The 22,450-nt window shown below is 47.7% G+C and overlaps 2 protein-coding genes and 1 long non-coding RNA gene across 3 annotated transcripts; 2 read left to right on the top strand and 1 right to left on the bottom strand.

Annotated features, from left to right (window-relative positions):
- The first annotated feature begins 407 nt into the window (after window positions 1-407).
- On the top strand, window positions 408-18,286 carry LOC137633187 (uncharacterized). Its single transcript, XR_011042160.1, has 2 exons — window positions 408-621; window positions 17,881-18,286. It is a non-coding gene; the product is annotated as an uncharacterized lncRNA (long non-coding RNA).
- On the bottom strand, window positions 1,623-3,021 carry LOC137633260 (uncharacterized). Its single transcript, XM_068365466.1, has one exon. The coding sequence runs from the start codon at window positions 2,586-2,588 to the stop codon at window positions 1,626-1,628; it is 963 nt and encodes a 320-aa protein (XP_068221567.1). The 5' UTR covers window positions 2,589-3,021; the 3' UTR covers window positions 1,623-1,625.
- Window positions 18,287-18,563: 277 nt separating the features above from the next.
- LOC137632847 (serine/arginine repetitive matrix protein 2-like) lies at window positions 18,564-20,807 on the top strand. Its single transcript, XM_068364944.1, has 3 exons — window positions 18,564-18,664; window positions 19,579-20,061; window positions 20,180-20,807. The coding sequence occupies exons 1-3, from the start codon at window positions 18,564-18,566 to the stop codon at window positions 20,805-20,807; spliced, it is 1,212 nt and encodes a 403-aa protein (XP_068221045.1).
- The last annotated feature ends 1,643 nt before the right edge of the window (window positions 20,808-22,450 follow it).

Raw genomic sequence — 22,450 nt, 5'->3', positions numbered from 1 at the left:
TTCACTGTCTTGGGTTTAGAGTTCACTTGCCTGAGGGTACACTCGGACACACTATTCTATTTTATTTCTTTTCCTCTTGTTTTGTCAAAGTTTTTATAGTTTATGTAGGGAATATTTATTTTAATGTTGTTTTTGTTCTTAAAATATTTTATTTTTCCTTGTTTCCTTTCCTCACAGGGCTATTTTCCCTGTTGGAGCCCCTGGGCTTATAGCATCCTGCTTTTCCAACTAGGTTTGTAGCTTACCAAGTAATAATAATAATAATAATAATTCATCTGTGTAACAGTTCACTAGTGTATTATTACATATATCATTTGTTTGGTTGCCTAAAATTCCGAAAAAAATATCTGGGAAGAAAATCAGAAAAGTAGTTCCTGGTATTTCCTTCGTCTTATCGGAAAACCAGCGGAGTGAAGTATGCATTTAATGTATCTTTTGATCTATATTTATATCATGGTATTCAAAAGAAAGATATGATTAAATAATGTTTTAAAAACAGTAGATTTCTACGTTCTGTTATTGCTGCCAAATGTATTGATCCGCGCTTTTATTTGTCATTGCGTTTTCATCTACTGCTGGAAGTTCGTCTTTTCTTGTTTACGATATTTTACGATATTTTAGGTAATTAAATGTCATACATGTTTTTCCAAAGTTTGGTATCGTTAATTTAGATACTATATCAGGTATATTAATGTATCCTTAGAGTTATTTTCTAATGAAATATGGATAGATATGTTGTTTGTATATTGGTAGGCTACTTCCGGTTGAGTTGGCTGTCATAGGCCAAGACTTTTTACCAGTGGCTTAACTTCGTAGGTTCAAAATCCTACGTATTGTGAAAATCCAGGTAAAATGAATATTAATTTCAATGGTATAATGAATATTAATTTTAATAGACTAATGAAATTTGAAACAATTTATATGCTTCTTGTTCATAGGAATCGTAAATAATGTTTTAACCAAACCTTTTCCATTCTATAGGTTTATTTTGAATGTTTAAAACGAAAATGTGACTGTTAGGGTACTGAAGTTTAACAAAATCTCAATTGTAAGGTAGGCTTACCTATAATGAAAAAAAATCGTTATATATAATACTTAAGGTAAATGTGTAGGAGAGCTCCGCGCTCGATTTAAAAGTTTCTAAAAGTAGAAAACGAAAGAAAACAGTAAATTAGAGCTATAGTTACCTTGAAACTGTGAGATAATCCTCCTACAACCACCTAACTCTTACACAGAAAATGTAAGCATAAACCTACTACTACAATTATGGGGGACCCCAGTGGGAAGCGGGGTTTTTGGGTGGGGGGAGGAGGAGAAAAGTGATTTTTTGGGGCACTACCGAACCTAAGACACCCACCTAACCTAGCCTATGGGGCCATGTACCCCTACCTAGGCCTACCGGGGGGGGGGGGGCTCCGCCCCCCCTGCGACCCCCCCTTAAAGCCACAGTAATTTTCAGGGCACCACCGAACCTAAGACACCCACCTAACCTAGCCTATGGGGCCCTGTACCCCTACCTAGGCCTACCGGGGGGGCTCCGCCCCCCCTGCGACCCCCCCTTAAGGCCACAGTAATTTTCAGGACACAACGTTAACGTAAACTGCAAACTACCACATACCTTACTGTTATGGTGTAGGTGGATACAAATCTGCTGCTGCCAGGAGGAAGTGATGAAGTCTTTTGGCAGGATCAGTTATGGCCAATTTAAAGTAGGCCACGGCCAAATACCCCACAAAATGATCTTTTCTTCTTCCGTATTTGGGGACCAGGGCCTTGGTGCCTCTCCAGGTACGTTCTATGGTGTTAGTATGAGCACCTGTAACTGGGTCAACAAAATTAACACTATGATTAACCGTGAGGTGCTTATAACCTTCTTTTTCTAAACAATTATATGCCTTCCAACAATCCGATATCACCGTGGTACCTTCTGCTATATACTGGCGGATAATAGCCAGTAATGTTTCAGCGGAGCGGTCTTGCACCGGCACAAAAAATAAATCCCGGGTTTCACGGCAGATACCACCAAACGCCCACTGACCCTCTATGACGCGTCCAACATTGTACTTGCGCTTGCCAAATTTTGATTCATCAATTTCAACGGTTAATCCAGGGCCTCCAATTTTCCGAGAACGTCTCAGACCCCAAGAAATAAGCACCTCACGGCAAAACGAACACCAATCAACGATAGTGTGATTATTGAGTTTCAGTTCAAACGAAACAAATTCAAATGAAAAGGCCTTTCGCAAAAAAAGGAACACAAACTTCAAATTAGTCTCAATATCTAACTTTGCTTTTCCAAACCATGTACCTTTGAAACAAGACACGAAAAAATTGCACCTCCTCTTCCTTTTCCCACGAGTAACCACACTACGATCACACCGGAATGCTAATTTCTTGTAATCTATACGGCACACATTTTCACAATTAGGGCACTTTTTCTCTGCCAAAATCAAACCATGACGTTGAGCAAATGCAATTATCAAATCAACTTTCCCTGAATAATGTACACAAAAATCCCCATAAGAAATGAAACAATTTTCACAAGTGACACAGTCAGAACAGGATGAAGGTCCTGCTAATTGCTCCATACTTGACGGCAAAATGACCTTTTCAGTTTGAAGGGAGATCCGAGACGTGCAAAAATATTCCTCCGCGGAACTTCACGTAAACTGTGGTAACTGGTGGAAAAATAGCAGGGATAAGTGAAGTAATAAGTGTCAGCATTCGCTAGATTTGTAAAAACCGCCATGATTGGTTTTCAAACAGTGTGACGTCAAGAAAACACCTGTTATTAGTTAGAATAGCATTGAGAACTAGTTTGCCATACGCAGTAAGGCGGTGAAACAGCTCACTTTAGCCAAGACATCACACAGTAAACAAAAACAAACACTTAGAAAAAGTCCAAGTGAAACATAACTATACACACGAATATCTTCGTTGAATAGAAGCTGCTCATATATTGACTATTATATAAGCGTTCTATATGATATAATAGTGAATTGTAGGTGTTTAAATTCTTCAAGATCTTCCGCGGAGCTCTCCTACACATTTACCATACTTAAATTTTCTAGCTAAATGCACAAATCGTAGGGTTTTCTCATGGGTTTAATTATAGAATGGTGCAATATTAGTTAGGACATTGAAACATGTATAATTGAATAGATCTTTGCAAATACACTATTTTGAATCCCATATATTACTGGTGGAAACCTCTATTAACAAAGTTACAGATTTTGATCAAAAAAAAAATTTGCGTTTTGTCCCTTTTGTCGCCTTTGTACAGGCCACAGGAGCCTCCTTCCACCTGGTATATTTAGATTTATTTCAGAAGCAAGTCTTTTGAAAGCTTTTCAACTTTTATAAGGACCTCTTTACTTTTGTTTTAAATTGAATTTTCTTTTATTTATAAAAAATTATATTGGCATCAAGGACCTTAAATGTCAGGATGCCAGAAAACTCAGTCAATCAATCAGAAAAACAAATACTTTTGTTGTAAGTTACTTGTTTGAGAAGAACAAAGGGCCCAACTTTTTATATTCTAAACTTCTGTTATTTGTTTTCAATATGGGAATATACAATATAATTACTGTTCTAATTTTATTTACCATGGTAATAATGAAAGGCTAGGGTAGAAAAGTGTGTGAGATATATTTTTTCTGATAGTTGGAAATGGAAGCAGAGTCAATGTTCGAACAGAAGCTTGAGTACGAAGCTACAACTCGTCCGTGCCAAGTTTGTATAAGTGATAACGCCAAAATACCAGCTCACGTTGCTAACGTGTGTAGCGAAACGTATCACTTGCCAGAACATAGGAGCAATGAGATAATACAGTAATACCTTGAGATACGAGCTTAATGCGCTCCGGGTCCCGAGCTCGTATGTCAATTTGCTCGTATCTTGGATCAATTTTTCCCATATAAAATAACTAAAAGAAAATTAATCCGTTCCCACCCTCTGAAAAATCACTTAAAAACAGTATATTACTGTGGAAAAAAATGTTTTTAATTGCTCTAATTCACACCTATGCTCATAAAATAACAAATACCAATGTATTGGTTATGATCCGCAATAAAATGTGACATTATTATGGAGTTCTTACCTTCGAGACAGACGGTAGCGGCTAACGGCGGTGCGTGCGAAGGAGGCGGGAAAGAGAAAGGGTAGGAGAGAGACTTGACGGCAACGCGTTCGGTTTGCTACACTTTTGTAACACTGTAACACAACTTGAACTTTAAATTTAACTTAAATGAAATTAGCTTTCTGTACACACACTTAAAAATAAATGTTAATCTTACGTTACACTAAACTTAATTCTAATTTTGTTGTCATTTTCATTTTTTTACTTTTCTTCTTCCGGCTTGGCTCTTTTTGCCTCACTTTTTGACTCGCTTTCACCTTCACTTTTTACCGGCCTTTTTAAAAGGAACCTATCTAGGGATGTTTGCTTTTTCTCCACTTCAAAATGTTACGAAAATGACGTACACAAGTGGCGTCACAAAAGGCTAACGCACGACCACACGCCAACTTGTCCGGGTGCCTCTTTTCCATAAAATCAGAAAACTCCTGCCACTTCGCTAACATGTCTCTGATTTCCTTCTTTATAGCATCCTTCTGCTTGAGGATGGTACATATTGTTGATGTACTCCTCTCATATTGGCGAGCCAGCTCACTCACTCGTACACCACTCTCATGTTTTTCGATTATTTCATGCTTTATCTCGATTGTCATCATATGCTTTTTCTTTTCACTACCCTTTTTTGCACTCGCTTGCCTTGGACCCATTGCTTATTCACTTAATTCTGTCCTGATTAACGCAAAAAACACGTAAAAAGTGCAAACACTACGGCCGATACTCGGAGATAACTTTACGCAACGGAGATCCGACGGGAAAGAGCGAGCGATGCTATCCTTGTGAGCAGCCTTTCGCACACTCTGCCACCTAGCGGCCGCATAGGGAACCGTCTCGTATCCTCGTATGTCAAATTTGTCTCGTATCTCGGAGCAACAATTTGCTCGAAAACTTTCCTCGTATGTTGGGAAACTCGTATGTCGAGGTATTACTGTATTTAATTGCAAGCAAAGCTAGCTATGCAGAGCAAAAATCAATAAATCATTAGCGCAATTAAGTAAGGAGGTACAGTATATGTATATGATGAGCACTGCTACAAAGTACGTTATAGAAAATGGGATGTAAAATCACATCTATGTATCAGGAAGTCCTGGCTACCAAAAGGGTATTATAGAACAACACGGGAAAAGCTTTACTAGTAAAGAAATGTGTTTTTATATCGAAAAACTTGTTTTCCTTGAAAATTACCTTTATTTCTGTTGCAAATAAATAGTTAATAAGATATGCCCTAATATATCCTACGGTAATGGGAGCCACCCAGTGAGAACCGTGAGTTTTGGGTGGGGAAAATTTACTGGGGAATCGATAAATAATGGTGAAACTAACCTTTTCTTTATACCTTATTCTTTGATATGCATAATAAATCCATGAAAAATTACATTGAATATTGGCATCCTATGCTCCCAAGTTATTTCTCATTTATTTATAGACATTTTACGATTCGCACATATTCGCTCCTATTCGTTCGTGTGCACAGTGCATACCTTGTTGCTTATTAGCCATTTGTTCATTTGTTTCGACACTAACACAAACTCTCGCTATTTATAGGGACTATACTTTCATGAAAGCTGGAAGACTATCCATAAGAGTTTTAGCGAGGTGTAACCACCATACCGCTAGTTAGCAGCAGTAGCTGGTTACAACGCTCACACATACACGCACCTGTGCTGTCTCATCACTTCTTACTTTTGGCTTGGGGAGAGTAGACATTCGTCTCTCTCCGCCCAACTCTTTTTACTGGCCTTTAACTTTTCTATGATTTACTTATAGTACTTGTGTTTCTATATATATTTAAACATTCATGTAAGGTTTTTGTATATATATGTAAACATTCTTTTATCATTGCAGTTTTGGTGTCAGCGTAGTGTGACGTTTCTCGAGGGGGGAGAAACCTTCTCTTACGGTCTCTTCCCCTCTTTGACGCCGGACAATCAACTTCTCCTTTCGAAGGTTGTCGCTTACTTCCTGCGAGTTCATCAGAGGGAAGGCTGCTTGCATCCTACTCAGAGCTGGACTTCAGTCTTGCTCCTCTTTGTTGACGACGCCTCTCTCCCTCGTATGTTGATGGGCAAGGGGAGTGCATAGTCTGAAGCATGGGTTAGGTTGTTTTTCTGAGTATTTCTTCAGCTAATTTGTTTCTGAAGAAAATTTTTATTTTAATTTTTCTACAGCGATTACAACACGGCACTCCTTTCTGCAATGGCAGTTGGCGTAGGGAGTGCTTAGTCTTGAAGTAGTTCCTGTACCTCTCAGGGACACATTACCCATCCGTAGGTTAGGTTATTCGCCCAAATGTTTTTTTGTCAACTAATTAATTTAGAAAAAAAAAGATTTTTAATCTAACTTTTCTATGCCATTAATGATGCAGCTCTTCATTGTTCAGCGATGGCAGCCAGCGAAGGGAGTGCTTAGTCTTTAGGATGTTCCTGTGCGTCTCAGGGGACGCCTTTCCTGTCTGTGGGTTAGGTTGTTCTCCCGATATATACCTTCAATTTGAGCTAGAGCTCATTAAGAGAGGAAGTAGAATGTGCTGCCCGGAGGTTCTCCTCCAGGTGTTGGAACTTTCCCTTCCTAGGGTGAGTCCCTCCACCAGCCACTCTTCGGCAATCTTCTTGCTTGCAGGGAGAATTGCCGACAGTGGAAGCAGATGTTTGCCTTTCACGTTTGTGAAGAGACTTCCTTCTCCTGTTCGGTCTTCCCTTCAGTGGAATTGGATTCGTCCATTCCCCGCCTTCCTCTTCAGGACTCGACCTTGTTGCCCAGCAGTGGCCCAGACCTCGTCTCTATCTAGGAGACTCTTCTTGCCCAGCAGACTCTTCTATCCCAACAAGACTCGTCTCTCTCTCCACAAGACTCTTCTTGCCCAGCAGACTCGTCTCTCCCCACAAGACTCATCTCGCCCAGCATACTCGTCACACCCAGCGGACTCGTCACTCAGTTTACTCGCCTTGCCAAGTTGACTCGTCTTGCCAAGTTGACTTTTCTTGCCCAGCTGACTAGCCTTGCCAGGTTGACTCTTCTCGCCTAGCGTATGCGCCTTTCCAGGTTGACTCATCTCGTCTAGTGGGCGCGCCGTGCCCAGTCCTGCTGCAGCTACATGTCAGCTCACAATCGCCCACGATCATCCGTCGGCTCGCAATTGCTGACAATCGCCGACAGCTTGTGATCGTCACTCATCAACAGATCGTTATCGTCACAGATGGGGATCATCACTCGTCAGCTCGTGATCAACGTTCGTCAGCTCTCTTCCAGGTTACTGGTATCCCACCAACCGCTTCCAGCATCTGATGTTCCCTCTATTTATGATAGCCTGCACTTCAGGACCTACAACGAAGCAACCCAGTCAAGCTCGTTTCCTGTTTTGGCTCGGTTCCAATTTTCTTATGCCTCGGCAAGCAGCTCGTTGCATCCTCTAGTATGACCACTATTCAGTGTCACACTTCCCAGTTCGCTACTTTTCCTTCTGAAGTAAAGTTGGTCTCTGCCTTTAACGAACTGCTCTTCCAGCTTGCAGTGGATTTGCCGACGGCCTTCAAAAAACTCTGAAGCCTCATCCCGGGTTTGTTTTTGCTGCCTTTTGACGGAAAACTTTTTGTGGGGGATCACAGGATTCTACCATCTGTGATCCTCACTTCAAACAAGCACTCTGCCCTTCCCAGTGAGACTCTCCTTCATCTCTGTTCATCGGAAATATTATTATCCTCATCTGGACGACACAGATTGTCATCCTTCGGTCTCTTCGAGTTGTGGTACTTTGATAGTGCTTCCCATGACATGCAGTTCATGGAATTTAGCACACATTCCCTTCTTGGAATGTAACCCAGCACTCTCTATCGATGGCGGGGTATAGCACAAGCATCAACTTTGGCGCTTAATAACTGACCCGCCTCTTGGAACTTGTGGTTTCACATAAGTACGATGTTTTCGATTCCTTATGCTTTCTTTTTTTTGAGCTTCGAAGAGCCCGCAGTTAAGACTTTCGTTAGTTGCGGATGCACTCTGGGGATGACATATTTGTGTTCTCTTCTACCAAAGAATAACAACTCGGTCAACTATGCATGGTGTTCGACTGCCTCCAACGGAATAGCCTGATTGCCCGGTATGACAAGTGTACCATTGGTGCCAACAAAGTATCATTCTTAGGGCACCGCATCACTCCTGAAGGAGTCCCTCCAGGCAGTTAGAATATAGTTCTACACAACGTTGCCGTAACAGGAGTCTTCCGACCTCTCGCCTCCGCCGCCTTTCTCCTATGATTCAGAACGAATCTAGTGAATATATTCCTCTAGGATTACTGTATTTGCTTTTCTCCTGTCCACAATTTTGAGTACTTGTCGGATTTCCGTCGTGATTTTTTGGCCAATTCCTTGGATCCTCCCCTTGGCCCTTCGCAACTGCATCAGGAGACATAACCCCATGGGGTTATTCATTTTTTTTCCTTTCCCTCTGGTCTAGCGGATCAAACTAAGCCCATCCTTACGTTACGGCTATAGCAACATGCAACGATTCCTCTCCTCTTGCTTTGTCTCTGTCGGCATACGCTCCCTTAGGACTTATGTGACCAACCCTTAACCTGATCTCGGTCTTGTTCACCAACCTTCTGACTATGGCGCTCTCCCTCAGCTTGAGTTTGCCCATCGGTCGATGTGCTTCTGTAGGGATAATTCCTTTCTCGTCCTTGAATTAGGTTTGCGCCATAGTAGGTAATCCCCTCCTATGAGTTTGGAGTACTGTACTGTACTCTTCTCTTTCCGACAGGGACGTAAAATCCGCAGCTCAGCCACAAGAGCAGGCCCATCTCCTCATACTCCCACCGGTTGAGGTGTAATGGTAGGTCTCTTTAATCTACGTGAATCAGAACATGTAGTCGAACTCACGAACACGGGTGTTAAGTGTTTTTGGCAGAACGACGTGTTTCATGAAGGTATCTTCGAGCTTCTACAATTGTTTCTCCATTTTTCTTCCTTTCCGCCTAGCACAAATTAGTTCATCAAACTGTTTGGCAAGGAGAAGGCATATGGTCAAACAAGCATTTAGTCCACAGAACTTCTTGTGCATGTTCTACCACTAGGACTTATACTCCTGGATTCCAGGACATCCGTCATCAAGGAAGTATCTTTAAATATGGGCGTACCATGTCAATGTGTGGTGCTTTGGTTTCGAGAGCACCTCGGGTTTTCACGAGAGTTTTTACCCTAGTGTCAACCTGGGCCTACAGGATCTGCTTCGTTCTCTGAGAATTCGGGATGACTGGCTAATCCTAACGGACTTTGTGGCTTACCTTCATCACCAGTGACAACTCGAGTTTACCACGATCTGAGGATTGACGTAAATCTCGAGAGAGATTCCTGCCTCCCTATCACAGACGGGTATTCATAGACATGTTCATAGTCATCAGCCTGCAGAAGTTTTCCACGGAATGACGTGTTCCAAGGCAGAAGACGGCGGTACAGTAGTCTCTTTCTTCTAAGAGACGCACTTTTAGCCAGCAGTGGTTACGTCTAATGGGTCACTGTTTCACTCCTGAAACTGTTGCTGTCAGTAAATCATGTTTAGCTCAGTATTTATACATACAGTATAATTTTTATAAATATTTCGTGGATATTGTGTTTGACCAAGTATCCTCTGTGGTGTAAGGTTCAGTATCCAGGGAATTTTGGTTTATTGATTATCTCTTGAAGGAAATTGAAGGATAAGAGGAGTTCTGTTAGTCAGTGGATTACCATAGGCCATCCATTCCGTTATTGAAGTGAGGTTTGTTCCGTAACCGAAATACAAACCACGCTATTTAATTAGGGGTATTACTTTCGGCGTAGCTGAAAAGACGAGCCATTAGATTTTTAATGAGGGTTTACTACCCCCTCACTAGTTAGCGAAGGGGTAGCTAGCTACCCCTCCCCACCCTCACACACCGGTGAGTAGCTCACTTTAATTTTGGCTCGGGTGATGAACAGACGTGTCTGCTCCCACCCTCGCTTATTGACAGCCTTAATCTTTTTTGCTTTTTCTTTGCAGTATGTGCTTGGAAGTTGGCCTCTACCATTATGCGGAAGTGCCCCGGATTACCTGACCGCCCTTGTGGTACATATATGTCGGCGGTTGACACGGACCCTCACACCTTATGTCTGTTCTGCAGGGGCCAACGGTGTGATAGAGACAAAATGTGTAGTGAGTGTAGGGGGTGGTCTACCTCCTAGTGGGAGAGGTTTTCCCGGCGCCAGCAGAAGAAGTCCAAAAGGGATCTTTCTCCTTCAAGGGTTTCCTTGAAGAAAGAAAATTCCAAGGACTCTTCTTCCGTAGCCCAAACCTCCTCCGAAGCTCCCGCTCGAGCGGCCTCTTCCGAGAGGCCGTCGAGTGGTAGCGTAGGCCGTTCTTTTGTTGACCAACTTCGGGATTCGGGAGAGGGAGTTGCCTCCCATAGCGAGGCAGCTCCTCCTCCTCCCCCGGGGGAGGATTCATCTTTTAACGCTGTTGCTAATGATGATTTGTTGCAGCTTTGGGCTTCCTTGGGGCTTAAGGGCTCGCCCTCCAGGGAAGCCCTGTTTGACTTAATCCAGTTGGGGGCTGCTGTCAAACAGTCGCCGGCGGTAGCAGAGGTTGACCCTCTGTCTATCGTCGATGTAGTTGTGGCAGGGGCCTCCGACAAATTAGGTCAAACCCCTGCCTTGTTTCCCGATGCAGCTGAAGGCTTAGTTCCTCCCTCCGAACACCCTTCGAGGGAGGAGCTAAGTCCTACAGTCTCTCCTACAGGTGATTCTCCCCCTCGGGGGAGTTCACTGACAGAGACTCCTCTTCGGAGGACTGACGATGGTCTGCCTGCCGCCCCCAGAGGACGTATCCGTCAGAAGGCTCGCCCTCCTCTTCGCCGTAGAGGCCTTCCTTCTCCTCACAAGGAAGTAAGGAGGAGCCTCTTCGGCTCTTCTCCGTCGCAGTCCCCCGCAGAGGATCCTCCTTGCTGTGCACCGACCGTTGCAGTTGCATCCTTGGACTTCTCTGCCGATCGTTCTCCTTCGCCTGCCAGACCTTCGGACCTGCCGTCTCCGTTCCTGGCTGTTGACGCGCTTTGGGCGCCCGCGCATCCCGTTTTCCAACGGGCACTGGTCCCTTCGGGGCAAAAGGGGCTTTCTCACAATGTGAGCAAGTCCCTTAAGCGCCAGGTATACCCTGCGCTCTTGTGCGCAAGCGCTCGCCAGCGGTGAAGCCCTCTCTACTAAGAACTTCATCCTCGGAGACAACGCCCCAGAGACCTTCTGCAGCTGAGACTATTCGCCATTGCTCTCCTGCTCGCCAGCGGTGAAGCCCTCTCTACTAAGAACTTCATCTTCGGAGACAACGCCCCAGAGACCTTCTGCAGCTGAGACTATTCGCCATCGCTCTCCTGCTCTCCAGCGCTCGCCAGCGCTCTCCTGCGCGCCAGCGGTCTTCTCCTCGCCAGCGTACAACTGCGCGCTGGGCCACGATCTCCTGCTCGCCAGCGCTCTTCACCTGCGCGCCAGCGTTCGCCTGCACCCCATCGTTCACCTGTGTGCCTGCGCGCCCACGATCTCCGGATCTGGGTGCAAGAAGGAAGAACCGAGTTTCTCTTCCTCTTCAGCGTTCGCCTACGCGCCATAAGACCTCGCCAGCTCGTCAGCCATCGCCTACGTGCCATCGCGCGCAGACACCAGATCCTGCTGTGCGCCCTCCTGCACGCCCACGCGCTAGGGGTAACACTCCTGCGAGTGGGCGCTCGCCTAGAGCTCACCGAGATCCTGCGTGCCCACACGCTCGCGAACAATCTCCATCGCTCGTGCAAACACTTGCACTCCCGCCTGCGCTTCCTGCTTCTTTAGATCGCGCAACTGTGCGCCATCGATCTCCTGAGCGCCCGCGCGCGCCATCGCTCGCCAACGCGCCCTCTCGCCATCTCTGAGATCTCCTACGCGCCCGCGCGCACCCTCACCTGTGCGCAGTCGCTCACCCACGCGCCATCGTTCGCCTGCGTGCCATCGTTTGCCTGCGCGCCCTCGCTCGCCAATGCGCCATTGCTCTCCTGCGCGCCAACGCTCGCCAGCGCGCCCTTGCCTTCATTCCCGCGCGACCGATCGCGCTCGAGTACTATCACGCGAACGCCAGCGCGTTTCTCATCAGGAGGCACAACGCGAGCTACCGCGCGAGCCTACAGGAACGAGAGCAGCCAGGTCAACCTCACGTCGTTGTCGTCCCCCCCCCCCACGCGCTTAAGCGCAGACCAGCGCACTCGCAGGAGGGAGGGAAATCACCAGATGGATCCAGGAACCAACCTACCTCTTCCCTTTTCTTCCAGGCAGGTCCAGCAGTCGTGTCTACTCCAAAGGATCGCCCGATCCCCTTCCCTTCAGAGGGAGTCTCTGACAGCGCTGCTGTCAGTAAGCAGCCATGGTTTGGATCCCTCATCAGAGCTGTCGTGCAGGCTGTCACCTGCCTTCACTGAGATGGGTCTCAAAACTATGGCGGCTCCGACCCCACTGAAGAGAGAGGAGTAGAAACCGTGGTAACTTCTCCGAGGGTCAAGCTGGCTCCTCGGACATCCTTGAGGAAGGCTCCCTCTCCCCCCCAGACGTTTTCTCCCTCTCCCGTGGACGAGCATTTTCCGTTCTCAGGGGAGTCTGACGAGGTGAGGCGTTCTCCCATCGCACCAATGGGAGAAACCCCACCTCGCGCTGGAGAATCGTGCCAGGTGGGAGCAGAGAAGAGCCCTCAGACATCGTTGTTGGAGTCCTGTATTCCTCCCAGGAGGGAACCAAAGGATTCCAAGTCATCCTCAAGGATCCGTCCAGAACCTACAAGACCTGCGGAGAAAGTCCACGTGTCCCCCCAAGAAGAGCCTTTGGGGACGGGAGAATTTGCTGCCAGTTCTCCAGAGAGGGGAGCCACAAGAGTCAGAGCATGCCTTCTGGCAAGTCCTGACCCTGATGAGACATCTCAACAGGATTCCCGATCCTGAGATTCCTCCTCGCGAGGGCAAGGACACGGTCCTAGACCGAGTCTTTGGCACTCGGAAACCCGCTAAGGCCAGTGCAGCTTTGCCCTGGTCCCAAGGGGTGAAGAGTGCCAGGGATAAGGTCGAGGGCCAGCTCTCCGAGCTCGCCTCCTCCAGCCGTTCCACGGCTGGCAACAAACTCCTCCCGCCTCCTCGCGTCCAACAGAGGAGGTACTTCGAGATCACGGAGTAGGCTTGTTTAGCTCTTCCCCTGCACCACTCTGTGGAAGAGCTTACCAAGGGAGTCCCTCTTGAGAGACTTTCTAGCCGGCAAGTGATTTTCTCGGCGACTGAGATCATAAGCCAGGAGAAGGTCGCGAAGTGTGCCATGCAGGCTACTTCATGGCTTGACATCTGGCTGGGATCCCTTGGCATCCTGTTGAGATCCGAAGATTTGTCTAAGGAGAGCACCAGGAAGGCCCTGGAGACCTTCCTCCTTTCGGGCACACGCACCATTGAGTTTCTGGCCCACCAAGTCTCGAACTTGTGGGCAAACTCGATCCTGAAGCGACATGATGCGGTGGCCGAGAGGTTCCACTCGAAGGTCCCAGCCGTGGATGTCTGCAAGCTCAGACACTCTTCCCTCCTGGGAAAGAGTTTGTTTGAGCCCAAGGATGTGGAACAGGCAGCTAAGAGGTGGAGAAAATGAACCATGATTCTCTTCTCCAAAGGGCTCTTACAACAAAGCCCTACAAACCTCCAGCACCTCAACAACCTCGCCAGTCTAAGACGACGAAACCGGCAGCGGCAGCAAAGACGACGGTGTCCAAGCAGCAGCCCTTTCCTGTCAAAGACAAGAAGGGCAGAAAGTCTTCCAGGGAGGTAAGAATCCTAGAGGAAGCGGCCGAGGCCGCAAACGCTAGGATTGACAATCCCCCTGCATGTCCACCAGTGGGGGGATGCCTTCAAAGTTGCGCAGACAGGTGGCAGCAACTCGGGGTTGATTCCTGGACGATTTCCATAATCGGTCACGGATATCGCGTCCCGTTCATGACATCTCTACCTCCCCTGACATCGGATCCAGTGTCATTGAGCTCCTTTGCCATGAGATCGGTAAGGGGCCAAGCCCTACGGGCAGAAGTCCAGACCATGTTAAAGAAGGGCGCTCTCCAGGAGGTCGTCGACGGTTCCCCAGGCTTCTTCAGTCGACTCTTTCTTGTAAAGAAGGCGTCTGGAGGCTGGAGACCAGTCATCGACCTCTCAGCCCTGAACAGGTTTGTCAAACAAACCCCGTTCAGCATGGAGACGGCGGACACGGTCAGACTTGCGGTGAGATCACAAGACTTCATGTGTACACTGGACCTGAAGGACGTGTACTTCCAGATCCCGGTTCATCCGTCTTCAAGGAAGTACATAAGATTCAGCCTAGACAACAAGATCTACCAGTTCAAGGTGCTGTGTTTCGGTCTCTCCACAGCACCTCAGGTGTTCACCAGGGTGTTCACACTGATTTCTTCATGGGCACACAGGATCGGCATCCGTCTCCTCCGCTATCTGGACGACTGGCTGATCCTGGCAGACTCGGAGTCGAGCCTTCTTCGACACCGAGACAAGCTTCTGGGACTTTGCCAAGATCTAGGGATCATGGTAAATCGCGAAGTCTTCTCTACTTCCAACTCAACGACTGGTATATCTAGGCATGATCTTGGACACCAATCTCCACAAAGCTGTTTTCGAACGCCTCAAAAAAAGGGTGGGGGCCCCACGTTCTGAACTACAGGACCTCAGGCCTATGGTCAGAATTAGAAAAGTGCCTCCACATAAATCTGCTAGAAATGAAGGCCGTGTATCTGGCACGTCAGCAGTTCCAACAATACCTGGCGGGTCACTCCGTGGTGGTGATGAGCAACAACACCACGGTAGCGGCTTACATCAACAAGCAGGGAGGTATCTTTTCACAGCAGCTATCCCATCTTGCAGTAGAGATACTGAGATGGACCGAAGTCCACTCGATTCCACTATCAGCTCGCTTCATTCCAGGCAAGAGGAATGTGCTCACCGACAGTCTGAGCAGGGCATCTCAGATAGTGAGTACCGAGTGGTCTTTGGATCGTCTAGTAGCCAACAAAGTCCTGACTTTGTGGGGTTCCCCGACAGTGGATCTGTTCGCGACAGCCTTGAATTTCAAGCTCCCGCTGTACTGCTCCCCAGTCCCAGACCCCAAGGCACTCTGGCAAGATGCCTTTCAACAACGGTGGGACAACATCGATTTGTACGCCTTTCCCCCGTTCTGTCTGATGAGAAGGGTACTCAACAAGACCAGAATATCGGTCAACCTTTCGATGACCTTAATAGCTCCACTATGGCATCACGCAGTGTGGTTCCCGGACCTTCTGCAGCTCCTGACGGAACTCCCGAGAGAACTTCCTCCTCGACACAAGCTACTCAGACAACCACATGCCAACATCTTCCACAAAGCCGTAGCATCGCTACGACTTCACGCCTGGAGACTATCCAGCATCTCCTCACAGAGAGAGGCTTTTCGCAACAAGTTGCAGAAAGGATGTCACGACACCTGTTAAAGTCATCCGCAGGGGTCAACCAGGCGAAGTGGAGAGTCTTCTGTGGTTGGTGTCGTGGAAGGGGTATCTATTCTCATGTATTTGCGGGAAGAAATGCGCCTTTCAGTCTCGGCAGTGAAAGGCTATCGCACAGCCTTAAGTCTTGCCTTCAGGCTCAAAGGAATGGACATTTCCTCTTCGCTGGAACTTTCTCTACTCATACGAAGTTATGAACTTACCTGCCCCCAGACGGAAGTGAGACCGCCTCCTTGGAACGTGGTTCGAGTCCTCAGGTCTCTTAAGAGACCTCCTTTCGAACCATTACGCCAGGCTTCTGATTGCCACCTGACTTAAAAGACGGTGTTCCTGCTTGCTCTAGCCTCGGCCAAGAGTCAGTGAACTTCATGGTCTCTCGTATGACATCGCCCATTCAAGGGGATGGGGCGAGGTAATGTTCAGATTTGTCCCTGAGTTTGTAGCTAAGACTCAGAATCCAGGAGTTCCGGACCCCCAGTTCGACTCCTTCCGGATTTCTAGTCTCCGTTCTGTAACAGATGACCCAGACCATCTCCTACTGTGCCCAGTAAGGATTCTGAGGCTCTATCTTAAGAGAACAGCTGCAATTCATCCTCGGGTGCAAGCATTGTTCGTGAGCACAGGAAGGACGAAGAGGAGGGTCATTAAGAATACAATCTCAGCTTGGATTCGCAGGTTTATTTACCATTCCCTGAATCCAGACCCTCCTCCGTCACGTCACCCTAGAGTACATGATGTCAGGGGCATTTCTACATCCCTGGCATTCAAGAGAAATTACCCTGGGACGCAGGTTCTACAAGCAGGGGTTTGGAAGCGTCAAACGACCTTCACAGCCCACTACTTGCAAGACGTGACCCACAGGAGGCTCGATACGTTCTCTATCGGCCCTGTGGTGGCTGCACAACAGCTGGTTTAAACCTCAGGCTCCTTAATGGACAAGTAGCAGAAGGTTGAGGGCATTGTTACCCGGTTTTAGTCTGCATGAATGAAAAGGTATGCCTGGCCCTTAGTCTTTTCTTCATTCTCCCCTCTCTTGGGGAAAACAGCATCCTGGGTTCTCTGCACAGCTGACCTCAAACCACTGCAGCTAAACCATGTTTCCTTGTGTTCCTAGTATTAAGTTAATACTGTCACGTCCCCATACCCTTCGAGGTAGTATTGGGATCGTCCTAACCTAGATTTCCATCTAAAGGACTCCAGGTCAACTTCCTAGGACGAGTCACACTTCACTCCTTCACACACTAGCTCACGTAGGCCGCGGTCCTTGCAGAGCAAGGCACTTGCGAGGTGCAGGGACCCCTTATCTTGAGTTCTAACACACTCAGATACTGAGTCCCCGGGCAAAAGCCAAAGCCTGTACGGCTGGGACTTACCACCCTACCTAAGGGTTAAGTCACCCTAATTAGATAGCGTGGTTTGTATTTCGGTTATGGAACAAATGACAAATTCGTAGATAATTTGTATTTTTCCTAACCATACAAACCTTAGCTATTTAATCAAACTTGCCCGCCAGCCCTGTCCCCCTTGAAGTCCTACCTCTAAGCAAAGTGAGCTCAAGCACAGGTATGTGTGAGGGGGGTAGCAAGCTACCCTCCCTACCCCCGCTAACTAACGGTGGGGTAGTAAACCCTTGTTAAAATTCTAATTACTCGTCATTTCAGCTACGCCGAAAGTAATAACCCATATTAAATAGCTAAGGTTTGTATAGTTAGGAAAAATACAAATTACCTACGAATTTGTCATATTTATACATACAGCATCATTTTTATAAATATTTTGTGGGCATTGTGTTTGACCAAGTATCCTCTGTGCTGTAAGGTACAGTATTCAGGGAATTGTGGTTTATTGGTTATCTCTTGAAGGAAATTGAAGGATAAGGGGAGTTCTGTTAGTCAGTGGATTACCAGAGGCTGTCCATTCCGTTATTGTAGTGAGGTATTTCCTTGTTAGGATTTAGGAGGTAATGCGCCTCTACTTTACCAGATGTAGGCCTACTTTCAATTGTTGTATTTGCTTTTGTAAATGTCATGGACATGTCTAGTTTTTCATTATTACCACTTTTATATCTGATACATAATATTATTTTTTATTCTTTATAGTCTATCATGTTGATTATTCTACTAAATTTATAGTCTTGAAATTGAAGTGCATAGTAAAATATTTTTATGATATTCATATATCTGTGTAATTAACATCTTTTATTTATTTTTCAGATGGGAATCATCAAAACTGGGAATTAAACTGCAAATACAAAGTATAATAAAATCTTCCCATTGACCTAAAGATGAAGATCAGCAGCAAATAGATAAACAAGGATTTATTACAAGAACATTCCAGAATGTTTCTGAGGAAACAAGGATTTCAAAACGAGCACCAAGGAATCGTCTCAACCTCAGCGGCCAGCCTATCATCAAAATTTTATGGAGTATTGAAATACCCTTATGAGAAACATCATTATAGTATTACAAATATCTTGAAAGGTTCAATTGACCAGAGATATTGAGATTTTAGCGGGTTCTGTGTTACAAAGGTCTTCATTTATATCACTAATTGAAGATAGAAATAAAATCAGTTAGGTTACAGTAGAAAAGTCATAATTGTTCCGTAACCGAAATACAAACCACGCTATTTACATGGGGTATTACTTTCGGCGTAGCTGAATGACGAGCCATTAGATTTTAACGAGGTTTAACTACCCCCTCGCTAGTTAGCAAGGGGGTAGGGGAGGGGTAGCTAGCTACCCCTCCCCCCTCACACACCGGTGAACTGATTCACTTCGCTTTTGGCTCGGGTGATGGTCAGACGTGTCTGTTCTCACCCTCGCATATTGACAGCCTTAATCTTTTTTTGCTTTTTCTTACAGTTGTGTGTTCGGAAGTTTGCCTTTACCTCTATCATGCGGAAGTGCCCTGGCTTATCCGACCGCCTTTGTGGGACTTTTATGTCGGCGGTCGAGACGGATCCTCACACCTTGTGTCCGTACTGCAGAGGTCAACGGTGTGATAGGGACAAAGTATGCAGGGAGTGGTCTACCTCCCAGTGGGAGAGGTTTTCCCGGCGACGGAAGAAGTAGTCTAGGCGGGATCTTTCTCCTTCAAGGGTTTCCTTGAAGAAGGAAGGTTCCAAGGACTCTTCTTCCGTTGCCCGAACCTCCTCCGACGCTCCTACTCGATTGGTCTCTTGTGAGAGGCCGGCGAGTGGTAGCGTAGGCCATTCTTTTGTTGATCAACCTCGGGGTTCGGGAGAGGGAGTTGCCTCCCATAGCGAGGCAGCTCCTCCTCCTCCTCCGGGGGAGGATTTTAATAACACTGTGTATAATGATGATTTATTACAGCTTTGGGCTTCCTTGGGGCTTAAGGGTTCGCCCTCCAGGGAAGCTCTGTTTGACTTGATCCAGTTGAGCGCAGCTGTCAAACAGTTGCCGGTGATAGCGGAGGTAGATCCTCTGTCTATCGTCGACATTGTTGTGGCAGAGGCTTCTGACGGGTCGGGTCAAACCCCTGCCTTGGTTGCTGATGTTGCTGAAGGCTCAGTTCCCCACTCCGAACATCCTTCGAGGGAGGAGCTGAGTCCAACGGTCTCTCCTGCGGGTGATTCTTCTCCTCGGGGGAGTTCACTGACAGAGACTCCTCTTCGGAGGACTGACGATGGTGTTCCTGACCTTGAGGTCGTCTTCGCCGCAAGGCTCGTCCTCCTCTTCGCCGCAAGGCTCGTCCTCCTCTTCGCCGCAAGGCTCGCCCTCCTCTTCGCCGTAGAGGTCTTCCTTCTCCCTACAAGGGAGTTAGGAGGCGCCTCTTCAGTTCTTCGCCCTCGACGTCCCCCGCAGAGGATTCTCCTCGACGTGAGTCGACCATTGCAGCTGCATCACTGGACCTCTCTGCAGATTGTTCATGATCTCCCACGCCTGCCAGGCATGTGGATCTTCCTTCACCGTTCCTGGAAGCTGATGCGCAGTGGGCACCCATGCACCTCGTTTTCCAACGGGCACCGGTCCCTTCGGGGCAAAAGGGCTTGTCTCACAATGTGAGCAAGTCCTTTAAGTGCCAGGTTTCACCTGTGCGGCCACGTTCTCCTGCGCGCACAGCGCGCAAGCGCTCTTCTGCTGTTGCTGAGGACCATCCTGCACCAGAATCAACGCGCCAGCGATCCCCTGCAGCAGAAGCAGAGTCAACACAGCAGCGCTCTCCTGCTTGTCACCGATCTCCTGCTCGTCACCGATCTCCTGCTCGCCAGCGCTCACCTGCTCGCCAGCGATCTCCTACTCGCCAGCGCACATCTGCGCGCCCTGTTTCTGACACGCGCCATGCACGCCCACGATCTCCAGCTCGCCAGCGATCTTCTCCTGCACGCCATCGTTCGCCCCGCGCACCCACGATCTCCGGATCTGGGCGCAGGTAAGAAAACTCTTCCTTCTCCTTCTCTCCAGCGATCACCTGCGCGCCCTCGGAACTCGCCCATGCATCAGCCCTCGCCTGCGCGCCATTGTGCGCACTCACCTTTGTGCTCTTCCAGAGTTGGACGAGACACTACGTGCCCACAGCGGTCTTCTCCAGACCGCGCACCTGCGCGCGAGCGATCTCCTGCGCGCCCACGATCCTGCTCGCCGAAGGTCACCTACGCGCCCACGCACAATCTCACCTGTGCGCAAACCGCTCACCTTCTCGGCCTACGCGTCATCGCTCGCCTGCGTGCCATCGCTCGCCTGCGTGCCATCGCTCGCCAACGCACCGTCGCTCGCCTGCGCGCCGTCATTCTCCCGGCCGGCAACGCTCGCCCTTACGCCCACGTGCCCGCGCTTTCATCGCGCGAGCACGGTCTTCTCCAGACCGCGCACCTGCGCGCCAGCGATCTCCTGCGCGCCCCGCGCGATCCATCGCCTGCGCGCCCACAATCCTGCTCTCCGAAGGTCACCTACGCGCCCACGCGCAATCTCACCTGTGCGCAGCCGCTCACCTTCTCGCCCTACGCGCTATTGCTCGCCAACACACTGTCGCTCGCCTGCGCGCTGTCATTCTCCCGGCCACCAACGCTCGCCCTTACGCCCACGCGCACCCTCGCCCGTGCCCGCACTTTCATCGCGCAAGCACCAACGCGACCCCAAGCGCGATTCCCGCCGGGTTTCGCAACGCGAGCAGCCTAGCGAGTCTTCAGGAGCCCGTACAACCAGGTCATCATCTTTCACGCTCTCCCCCCCCCCTCCGCCGCCGCAAGCGCAGAACAGTGCGCTCGCAGGAGGAGGGGAAGTCTTCAGAGAGGTCTAGGCACCAATCGTCTTCTTCCTTTCGGGCAGGCCCTATGGTTTCTACTCTGAAGGATCGCCTGATCCCCTTCCCTCCAGTGGGAGTCTCTGACACTGCGTCTGTCAGTCGGCAGCCTTGGTTTGGGTCCCTTATCAGAGCTGTCGTCCAGGCTGTTAAGCCAGCCTTCGCTGATTTGTGTCTCAAACCAACGACAGCTTCGACCCCACTGAAGAGGAAGAGAGGAGTAGAGTTCTTGGTGACTTCTCCTTGGGTCAAACTGGCTCCTAAGAAGTCCGTAAGGAAGGCTCCTTCCCCCCCTCAGACGTTCTCTCCTTCTCCTGTGGATGAAGCTTTTCCGTCCTCAGGAGAATCTATCGAGGTAAGACCTTCTCCCACTGCACCAGTGGGAGAAACCCCACCACGAGTAGGAGAATCGTCGCGTGTTGGGGCGGAAAAGAGCCCTCAGACTTCTTTTCTGGAGTTCTGCATCCCTCCTAGAAGGGAACCGAAGGACTCGAAGACCGTCCCGAAGTCTTCTTCTAGGATTCGACCAGAGCCTTACCTTATTGCCTTATTGTATGTTTGGGTTCCCCCAGGTCCCTCAGTGTGAGGCACCTCGTATATCCACCAGAGAGTTGCTAATGCATCTTCCAGTGTATTTTGCATCTTCCAGTCTTGGATGGTCTGAGATGCATCTTAGGTATTTATCGAGCTTATTCTTAAACACATCTACGCTCACTCCTGATATGTTTCTTAGATGAGCTGGCAGCACATTAAATAGTCGCTGCATTATCGATGCTGGTGCGTAGTGGATTAATGTCCTGTGCGCCTTCCTTAGTTTACCTGGTATATTTTTGGTACTATTAATCTACCTCGGCTTGCTCTTTCTGATATTTTTAGCTCCATGATGTTTTCAGTAATTCCTTCTATTTGCTTCCATGCTTGTATTATCATGTAGTGTTCTCTTCTCCTTTCTAGACTGTATAGTTTTAAAAATTGCAGTCTTTCCCAGTAGTCAAGGTCCTTAACTTCTTCCATTCTATTGCTCATTGCAATGATACAGCCCCTGGACCCGATGGAATTCCATATGCAATGATTAACCATGTACATTTTAATACAAAGCTATTTATTTTAAGTATTATTAATAGAATATGGCATGATCATAGTTACCCAAGTGTTTGGGAACTAGCCATTATTTTAGCCTTTTTAAAACCCGGTAAAGACAAGTTTTTAGCAGAAAACTATCGTCCTATTGCATTGACATCTTGTTTATGTAAAATCATGGAGAAGATAGTCAATGCAAGGCTGATGTGGTACCTTGAAAAGAAAGGTATTTTATCACCGATTCAATGTGGATTCCGAAAAATGCACTCAACGACTGATGTGTTGATACAACTAGAGTCTTCTATTTGTGAAGCCTTTGCTTCCAAACAGCACCATGTTACAGTATTTTTTGACCTTGAAAAGGCATATGATACCACATGGAGATATGGTATACTGTACTTAAAACCATTCATGAATTGGGATTGAGAGGAGAGCTGCC

This window comes from Palaemon carinicauda, chromosome 42, assembly GCF_036898095.1.
Source record: "Palaemon carinicauda isolate YSFRI2023 chromosome 42, ASM3689809v2, whole genome shotgun sequence".
NCBI classification, from domain to species: Eukaryota; Metazoa; Arthropoda; class Malacostraca; order Decapoda; family Palaemonidae; genus Palaemon; species Palaemon carinicauda.
This window is presented reverse-complemented; position numbering and strand designations above follow the sequence as displayed.

Excerpts from the sequence above, each read along its gene's own strand:
- LOC137633260 (XM_068365466.1), bottom strand. The coding sequence starts at position 2,588 with ATGGAGCAATTAGCAGGACCTTCATCCTGTTCTGACTGTGTCACTTGT.
- LOC137632847 (XM_068364944.1), top strand. The coding sequence starts at position 18,564 with ATGCGGAAGTGCCCTGGCTTATCCGACCGCCTTTGTGGGACTTTTATG. Across the intron at positions 18,665-19,578 it reads CCGTACTGCAGAGGTCAACG|GCATGTGGATCTTCCTTCAC; the intron begins GTGTGATAGGGA and ends CACGCCTGCCAG. Across the intron at positions 20,062-20,179 it reads ATCTCCGGATCTGGGCGCAG|AGTTGGACGAGACACTACGT; the intron begins GTAAGAAAACTC and ends GTGCTCTTCCAG.